Source organism: Gossypium arboreum, chromosome 5, assembly GCF_025698485.1.
Source record: "Gossypium arboreum isolate Shixiya-1 chromosome 5, ASM2569848v2, whole genome shotgun sequence".
Lineage (NCBI taxonomy): Eukaryota > Viridiplantae > Streptophyta > Magnoliopsida > Malvales > Malvaceae > Gossypium > Gossypium arboreum.
This window is the reverse complement of record NC_069074.1, coordinates 24,411,986-24,422,397: the sequence shown is the minus strand read 5'-3', so window position 1 is coordinate 24,422,397 and position 10,412 is coordinate 24,411,986. Positions and strand designations below refer to the sequence as shown.

Sequence of the window (10,412 nt, the reverse complement as noted above, 5' to 3'; positions counted from 1 at the left end):
TTGTTGCAATAACTATTAAAACTTGCTTGTTGAATGAATAACATGGAATATCTCTTAATATTGGCCATTTTTTTCCAGGCTCCAAATGTTCATTTAATCACAGAGCATAACGAAGAATGAGCATGATTAAAGATCTTTTTTTCCAGATACTCGACGATTACCTCAACAAAAATCAGGTAAACTTTAACACCCCAAACTCGGCCTAGACATTATGGTCGAATCTGGCGATGTCACATGGAATGAATTTTTGAAATCGAATTTATCGAGTTAAAACTGTTTCCGTTTGTTAGTTTTTTATTTATCTTTCGTAAATTTCAAAGCTATCTCTAGTTAAATTGGTTCATTTAAAAACACATTCTGTAGCGGAAGCTTTGAAAACCGTGATATTTAAAGAAAATTGTTTGCGTTTTAGGAAAAAAACATTGTCGTTAATAAAACCGAGTTCTTGTTGCAGTACTAAAGTTCATGAAAACAGTTAAAATCCAAAATAAAGGCAAACAGTCCAAAAGTCCTAAATTACATCAAAATACCCTAGAAAACAAATAGGAAATAAATACCATAACTAAATTTAAAACAGTTCAATGATCATGTGGTCACAGTTGAGCCCTCCGCCGCCCCGATTCATCTAAGTCTGGGGATTACCTGTATAGATAAAACATGAAGTGGTGAGTTTAAGCCTTAGCCCATTCAGTTACAGTCTTAGATATAAATTAGGGCCTTAGCCCATCTCAAATACAGAATGCATACAGTAACAGAAATCAGTATTCTACCCACCAGCCTCTACACACCAACTTCGACCATCCAAACACCATGTGGGGTTTAAAACACCCACCCAATCCTATACACCAAGTCGTACCGAATGCGGCACACATCAGTAAAATTGTTGCCGAGCTGCCAGATAGTAAGCATAAAAGCCTTTCAGTACACTTCCTCCAATAATCAATCATCCCACCCTAATGCAGATGCAACTAAACATGCTCAATGCAGATATACAGAAATACATGCTTACATGCTATTAATCAGTTAACAGTCACACATACAGATCAGTAAACATGCATAGATTTAACATGCTTAATATATATATTATATATTCAGATCACACGATTTAGGGTCTAAGTAGTACTTACTGATCCTACAGTAGATTCACAATCGACCTTGGCGATCCGAGCAACCCTAGGAACATTTTACCTAAACGGGCGACCACACGCTCGTGTGGCGTCAACAGTTTGCAATTTCGAGTTTCGTCTAATCTCGTTTTTTACTTTTTCGGGTACACACCTGATACGTTTTTGTCGCAAAAGTACTCCTAGAATCACCAGAACCTCAGAGCAAACAACGATGCTTACTAGTAATCTAAACGCCGATTGAAAGCCTCCAGCCTTTGAACCTCTCCTAAACATAAAACGAATTCCATTAAACCAGGATTCATTAACCAATGAAAGAAACGCACTCATCAACTTACCGATAACGCACCAAAAAAACATTAGAACAACGAGTCATGCAATATTGATCCAAAAGAAAGAAAAACCAACAATGAGGGGAGGTAAAGGAGAAGAAAAAAAAAAGAAAACAAAAAAAATAATAACAGGGAAACAAAAACTAACGTCAGAAGACTTGGGGAGAGAGAAACAAAATTTGCTTTGAGATATCCTGATAACTCCCCACTACTTCACATCCTAACCACCCACTATCAGTCTTTCAATACAATCGAAACTTTTTCAGTTAAACGAGCAAAAATTACTACCCATGCTCCCGCAAGGATTCAAACACAAGACTTTCAGTAAACTAACACTCAACTTAACCACCAGACCAGTAGGCCCATTCTGATATGATTCTACCAATAATTAAATATGAGCCCATTGAGCAAGTATAAAGCTTAAGTCAGAAAAATACCAAAATTTGCCAAAGATAAGGCTTGAACTTGGGACCTCTCACACACATCCAAAACACATAATCACTTAAGTAGATACTCAATTGTGTCACACTTCCACAAAAGCCGAAATAAAAATTTTGGGACGTTAGATAAATGATATCATTTGCCCCTATATGAACTTAAAAAACCTGCCATTTTGTGGATATCCTGGATCCACAAGATAATATTTTCCTACAAAAAAGTAAAACATAATATCAATTTTAATATTGTTTTTATGTAAAGGTTAATTAAAAAGTTAAAGTTCAACCTGGTGGAGGGTGTAGAAACTTTAACTCTTATTTTCTAAGTGCTTGCAAAAAAATTCTACTGTCATGTGTTGTTCCTTCCCAACTAGAAAATGCAAAAATAAAGCACATGTTGAAGTCACAGACTGTCATAATATTTTGAGTTGGTTCACATTTTCGTCTGATATAAGGTATTTGACAAGAAGGCGAAATGCATACTTTTATGTTTATTATATCTATGGCCCCAATACAATCATTTAAAATAAATACAAGTAATGAGATAAAAGTTAGAAATAATTTATATTTTAAAAATATAAAGATTGTGTAAATTTTACCTTCAAGTGAGGCCAATATCTTGTATCATGTCGAATATGGTTTGGTACTTCCTAGAATTGACCTTAAATGGGTTTAATCATGTCTTTTCCCATTCGAGCAAATATATGCAACATATCAGTAAAAATTCGACTAACAGCTTCCCCAGATCGTTGAAATCACTCTGTTGCATTTGAATTTGATTATCTATTTCTAATAATGTACAATGATAATGCTAACTTCTCCATCGTCGATATTTTCCCATGCTTTAAGCCATAATTTGTTTGCAAATCATGCAACAAGCTGTGAAATATTTTTTTGGCAACTATTCACACAACGATCATCATGTACATTTAATACTTCGTCCACCCATATTTGACCTGTATAATTTGAATCCATACACGGTTGCATAGTGAAATAAGTTTCATGGTGTACCAATACACTGCTTAACACATATTCTTCCTCTTCATGGTAATTGTTGTGCTCAACTTGTGTAACAATCGTGGCTATTATTCGTTAAGCTTCTTCACTTAATTCAAGGGTATCATAATTCATATCAAAACTATTATACATATTGTTAAATTCATCCATAACATGAAAAAGTAATCAAATGAAAATAAATTAATATTTTGTGACATTCTATACAACACAGAAACTTGAATAAAAGCATAGTATAAAAATATCAAACATAAAAAATATCATACATTAGTTTTACACATAAAAAAAAAAGTAATATAGTTATATTATAGTAATAATTCTAAGGAGCTTATGGTGGAGGTAGTTGATGGTATGGTTGGAAGGGAAATGAGGATGTTGCTACCAAGAATGAAAATGATACAATTGGATTTTGTTCAACATACTCACGTTGAAGCCACCAAACCCTAACATTTAGATCTAAGTTTAAAAGCACTTCTCATGTTGCCGGTATTTGGAACATTTGGGTGGAAAAATAGTACAGTTCATCTTTTTTTGGAATTTCATCTCCCAAAGCATGTAAAGCATCCATTGCATTTGAAATAATATATTGAGAGTGATGAAAAATAATTTCATTCACTAACTTCCTTGGACTAGCCATACTCTCACACAATTTCTCGATCTGCGTAGTTAATGTATTTCTTGATGATTTTCTACTTGAACTTGATTTTTTTCCTTTACCGTGTACAACCCCAAGTGTTTGCTTTCTTTGATTAGGAGTTTTATGAGAAGGGTTTGATGGTACCTCATTAGGAGGAATACCTTCATTCTCATTACTATGTTCATCTAAATCACCAAATCCCTCATTAGGTGTATAATCTCCCATTGGAACTCCGCTCAGAAGAACACCAGACGAAGGTGCCCATGCATTTCCTCCAATGGCTACAATGCCACCAAACATTTGCCACATTAACTCATTCAATCATGGTTCAATTCCTTTCTTCTTAAATCCTTTAAAATCAGGATTTTCCTACATAATATGTTAAATGTTAAATGTTATACTAATATTTTTATATTTGTAAATTATTAATTTCAATAAACTTTATGCATTAAAATAATGATAAAGTTAACACTAACCTATATTTTTTCAACCCACCATTCTTCGGTAGTGTCGACCGTATTTTTAGATGGACACCATCCTATACCTGTAGATTCTTTAAGCAACTCCCTCCATTACCTCCATTCCCTTTTTAATGTATCTCACTTATTTTTAATTTGAGGTTTTCCATAATTTTTTTTTGTTTTTGCTTGAAAAAGAGCAATGATATTTTCCCATCCTTTTGAGTTTAGATAAGTTGTCGATCTATTACCAACATTACCTTCATTCACGTAAAGTTTACAAAATATCAACGTCAGCTCATCATCCTAAATAACTTTTGTTGCTAAGGTACTATCTCCCTCCATAAAATTTCGTGTCTTTACCATCTATTATTATTATTTTGATTTTATATATTAACCGACATAAAACCATAAATATATATCATAATAAGCATTATTTAAAGATCATTATTATAACAAATATAAGCAAACATATATCTTAAGATATCATGGTATATATACATCCATGCATTTGTAAAGCTCCTTCAATATTTCTCACAAAAACTCGTTAACAATTTGATGTATTGTACTAAACAAAATAATAGAATATAAGTATTTAATTTTCACTCGTATGGGACATGTATACATGTATGTCATGTCTCCACACCAATTTCCAAATATGAATGGAAAAAGTAAATGTGTCCAATATGAATACTTAAAAAAAATGAAAAGTCAATGTGACATAGTCTAGCATTAGCACCAAATCTTACAAAATTTCATTACTTCTTGGATAATTGTATAACCATGTTAGATAGATTTTCCACACCACCTAAGTTTCATATATCTAGATTTTCTAAAGACGTATAACAATTCGGCCTCTCAAATACAAAGATCTGTAGTGGATTGAGAAGGCTAAAATTCTTTCAAAAGGGGGATATTTCAAAGTTGTGTTTTTCAAGATTTGTTGGTCTTAAAAGCTTACATCAATTGAAAGGAAAATTGAAGAAGCATAAGAACGTATATACCTATATAGAAAGAATACATCTCTAATATCATTAGTGCAAAACTAGATTGCCTATTAAATGCAATAAATTAGTTTTTAAACAAACTGTAACACCCCCTAACCCCAAGCCGTCACCGGAATAAGGCTACGAGGCATTACCGGACTTATACACTAACATTTATACAAAATCGAGTCATAAACTTTACATTCCAGATAAATTCTTCTCAAATTTCATCTTAAAGTCCTTAATATGGGCCTACAGGGCCCAATATATGTTTTAGAAGTGATTCAGAACTAAACCAACAACTTTAGAAATTTTTCCTTAAAGATAGGGGCACATGCTGTGACAGCCCTAATTTGACCTTCGTCGAAAAGTGGTTTCGGGACCACAAAACCGAGTCATAAAATATAATTAACCATTATATTCTATGCTTATTATATGTGTAAATGCATGTGTGAAAGTTTCATGCTTTGATTTTGTCATTTGTATATGAAATTTATTAAATAGGACTTATGTGAGACATTTTTGAAATGTGATAGGTTAATTTAAAAATAGTCTATTAATCCATGATATAAAAAAAAAATGGACTTGCATGTTAAATTATCCATTTTTAATGTAGTGGCCGGCCATGTTGATGTTTAATATAAAATATATGTATTATTTATTAATTTAATGGCAACTAAATGGCTCTGTATTTTATAATATTGATGAATAAAAAAAATAGAAAAAGGGGGTGATGAAACTTTGTTTTCTTAGCCGAATTTTAAAGAAGAAAAAGGGCAAGACATTCGGTCATTTTAAGCTTGAGGAAGCTCAAGAGCAAAGAGGGTCGAAGTTGGATAAGGGAAAGGAGAAAGTAATTGAGTAGCCTTTCCGCAACCGTTCAAGTATATCCGAGGTAAGTTTTGAGTAGTCACCTTTAGTATATAATTGATGATACCTTGATATGTTTATATTAGATGAATTGTGACCTTTTGGTTCTACTTGAATTAAGTTGTGTGATAAATAAATTATGTATATGACTGATAGTCGAATGGTCACTATTGGTTAAGCTTGAATGGTGAAATGGATATGTGATATTTATGTATGACTTTTGAACCAAAATGTAAATGATGATATTCATATGGAGCTTGTATCCGAATGTAGCAAATGACTACTAATGTGATATGTTGAGTGAGATGTGTTAATATATGATTAAATATGCATGATATTTTATGTGTATCCGGGCTTAAAGACCCGCAGGCTATATGTTGGTATTATATCCGGGTTAAATCTCGCAGGCTTTGTGCTGGTAATATATCCTGGTTAAATCCCGCAGGCTTCGTGCTGGTATTATATCCGGGTTAAATCCCGCAGGCTTAGTGCTGATATTATATTCGAGCTTAAAGTCTCGCAGGTTTTGTTCTGATGACTAGATTCGGGTTTTAAACCTAGCAGGCTTAACGCTGGTGATTCAAGTAAGATTATGAATTCGAAAGTTCGAGGTAAACTACTATTGATTATGTATAATACATTATGATAGTCAGGTACGTATTATGTACTGGCATGTGAATTGATTTTTAAAGTGAATTATTAGCATCAAAGAACGATATATGTGTGTGAATGATTACTATATCTACTAATAAGAGTATGACCTATTCGGTCGATGTCTGTCATTATATGAAAGTATGTGATTTAAATTAATTGTATGAGCTATAAAGTAAAGTAAAGTATGTGCTGAAATTTCTTTGTGTATTCATATATTTATATACATATATATTCGACCAATAGGATTTTTAATTGGTGTACTTGTGTATATTCGACCAAGTGATAACTAATTAGAATATTAGTTTTGTGATACTAAATGCTCGATTTAAATGACAGGTTTTAATTGTTGTATTACTTAAAACTTACTAAGCTTTGAAAGCTTACTCTGTTCTTTATTTCTTTGTTGTATAGATTGTTGATTTTGGCCACTGACTCGGGGATCATCAGCAGTTTATCACACTATCGATCTTTTTGGGTACAGTTATATTTTGGACTCGATATGGCATGTATAGGTTAGGCTGATGATAACGATGTTTTGAAATTGTAAATATTCTGGCCATACGAAAATGACGTATAACTTAAATATCAGTATGTATTTCAACTGGATTTTTGTTTATGTTTATTTTCAATGTGAATGAGATTATTAAATATTTAGTCCGGTAATACCTCTTAGCCTTAATCCGGCGATCAGATTCGGGTTGGGGGTGTTACATTTTATTAGTATCAGAGTTACGGTTTAGTCGATTCTAGGACTAATTTAACATATCTGAGTCTAGCTATACATGCCATATAGTGTTAATACGATAGTGTGAGGATTTCTGAAAGTTAAAAATGTGTTTTCGTATAGTAATGGATCCCGATCCCGATCGAAAGATGAGTGATGATATCGAGAGTGTAGCGCTTTGTTCACAAGACGGACAACGCCGGTGGACTCTCAACCTATTGCGAGCAATCAAAATGACGAGGCTAGACAAGCCTTTTATAATGTGATGAATGATTGGTTTAACCAATACATTCGAACTAATACGGCTGATCCGCAACCCCCACTCCCGAATAATACACCCCCTGCACCTACGATACCTCCGGTAATTGATCAGATGAGGTTGAATAAGCCTCCGGTTGATAGAATTCGAAAGCACGGGGCTACTGAATTTAAAGCTACAGACAGTGATGATGCTGAGCAAGCTGAATTTTGGTTGGACAATACTATCCGAGTGTTCAATGAACTGTCTTACACACCCGATGAATGCCTAAAATGTGCTATATCTTTGCGACGTGATTCTGCCTACTATTGGTGGAATACATTGGTTTCTGTTGTGCCTAGAGAGCGAGTGACTTGGGAGTTCTTCCAAACCGAGTTCCGGAAAAAGTATATCAGCCAGAGATTCATCGATTAGAAACGGAAGGAATTTCTTGAACTTAAACAGGGTTCCATGTCAGTTACTACTTATGAAAGAAAATTTGTGAGACTTAGCCGGTATGCCCGAGAATGTATTTCTTCAGAAGATATTATGTGTAAACATTTTAAAGATGGATTGAGCGAAGATATAAAACTGTTTGTTGGCATTCTTGAAATCAGAGAGTTTGTAGTACTTGTCGAGCGAGCTTGCCAAGCCGAAGAGCTCAGTAAATTGAAAAGAAAAGCTGAAGATGGAGCTAGAGAGTTCCGTAAAAGATCTTCGAGAAAGCCCTTTCAGCAGTCACCGAAGAAATTCCGAGATGATTCGGGCCGATCTAAGAACACTTCGGGCTTTTCCAGACGAGACTGTGATAGACCCCCTGTGAGTACGCGAGCCACTTGAGTTGCCAGTGTTGGAAATAATCGTCGGGATAGGATCGAGTGCAAGTTTTGTGGAAAATGGCATTCGAGGAGTTGTAGATATCATGACTACTCCTGTTATAAGTGTGGATCAGCTGACCACTTTATCAAGGACTACCCGAGATTGACTGAGCAGAATGTGAATCAGAGTGGGAAACCGAGTACTACTACAACACAAGGTAGACCACCTAGAAATACGAGAAATGCTAGCGGTGGTCAGAGAGGATCTAAAGATGCTACGGCCAGATCCGAGGCTCGTACCCCTGCTAGAGCTTACGCTATACGCGCACGCGAGGATGCTTCTTCGCCTGATGTTATTACCTGTACTTTCACTCTCTTTGATACTGATGTGATTGCATTGATTGACCCTAGTTCTACTCATTCATATGTATGTGAGACTTTAGCATCCAGTAAGACTCTACCTGTTGAGTCTACTGAGTTCGTGATTTGAGTGTCGAATCCCTTGGGTCGATATGTGCTAGTCGACAAAGTGTGCAGGAAATGCCCCCTGATAATCCGAGGTTCCTATTTTCTAGTCGATTTGATGCTTTTACCGTTTGATATTGATGTTATTCTCGGTATGGATTGGTTGACCGTACATGATACAGTTATGAATTGCAAAAGAAAAACTATTGATTTGAGATGTGCAAATGATGAGATAATCCGAGTTGAGTCTACTAATTTGAACAGGTTACCAGCAGTAATATCCTCGATGTTGGCTCAGAAATATGTAAAGAAGGGATGTGAAGCATATCTTGTGTAACGACCCGAATTTTACCGTTATCGAAACAGTGTATTTTCGGGTCTCCATTACTGAAAAACGGATTAGTAAATATTTATTAAAAATATTTACGAAGTAAAATGAGTGGTTAATTAGAGTTTAATTAAGTGAATTTAATTTAATTAAGAGTAATTAAGAAAAAGGACTAAATTGAATAAGGGTAAAAGTTGGATTATAGATTAAAAGAAAATAAAAGGACTAAAAGGAAATTATACAAAAGTATAAATTGAGGCGGTTTATCGTGAAGAAAATCTAAGATTTTTTTATGTTTAGTATATTATTATATTATTATATTATTATATAATAAAGATATTTTATGTTTTAATTATATTATATTATATTATATTATATTATATTATATATATATAAACTATAGAAACAAAAGGAAGGAAATAGAAACAGAATGAAACGAAACAGAAAGCAAGGGAGAAAAAGAAAGAAAGAAAGGGAGAAAAGAGAAAATTGAAGGTTTGAAGTTTTAAGCTTTAATAGGTAAGTCAATCAAGCCCTTTTTACTTAATTTTGATGTTTTAGAAGTTTTAGAACAAAGTTTTGATGAAATTAAGTTGATATTTTGAAAGTTATTAGATTTATAGATATTGTCCATGTTAAATAAAATGATGAATTAAGGGTTAAATTGATAGAAATCCAAGTTAAAAATGATACAAGGATTGAATTGTAAAGTGATTCATAAGTTTTATGCTTTAAGGACTAAATTGAAAGAATTCCAAAATTATGGTTTTATGATGAAAAATAGATAATTATGTCTAAGTTTGGTTAAAAATTGAGTAGAAATAAAGTATGAATTAAGATAGAAAAGTAAGTGAATTTAGTTAGGATTAAATTGAAATTAAAGTAAATCAATATTTTGTACTAAGACTATTTTGGACTGCAGCAATAGTCTAAGTTTGAAAAATAACCAAAAATTGTAGAAATTGAATTAGAGGATGAGTAAAATATTGAATTAAATCTTATTTAGTCTAGTTTCTTATAGAAGAAACAGTATAAGCAATTGAGTTGTAAATTATGAGATATAATAAATTTTGTGAGATAAGGTCAGAATGAATTCGGGTTCCCCTATTCTGACTTTGGAAAATCACCAAAAATTTAAGAAAAATAATTAGAGGCTTAAAGTTATGTGTTTAGAATCCATAATGAGTCTATTTTCAGGAGAAATCAACGGGAATATTATCCGAGTTCTGTACTGTGAGATAATTAATTTTTAGTGAAGAAGGGACGAAACTGTCAGACAGCAGAATAGGGGTGAATTTAAAGAATAAACTGTACTTAATGGCTAAAC

The 10,412-nt window shown here is 33.3% G+C and overlaps 1 protein-coding gene across 1 annotated transcript; it reads right to left on the bottom strand.

The window, feature by feature from the left end:
• Positions 1–3,382: 3,382 nt before the first annotated feature.
• On the bottom strand, positions 3,383–3,853 carry LOC108450874 (uncharacterized). The gene has a single exon (XM_017748640.1). It carries the CDS (start codon positions 3,851–3,853, stop codon positions 3,383–3,385), a length of 471 nt encoding a protein of 156 aa, XP_017604129.1.
• Between the last annotated feature and the right edge of the window lie 6,559 nt (positions 3,854–10,412).

Excerpts from the sequence above, each read along its gene's own strand:
- LOC108450874 (XM_017748640.1), bottom strand. The coding sequence starts at position 3,853 with ATGTGGCAAATGTTTGGTGGCATTGTAGCCATTGGAGGAAATGCATGG.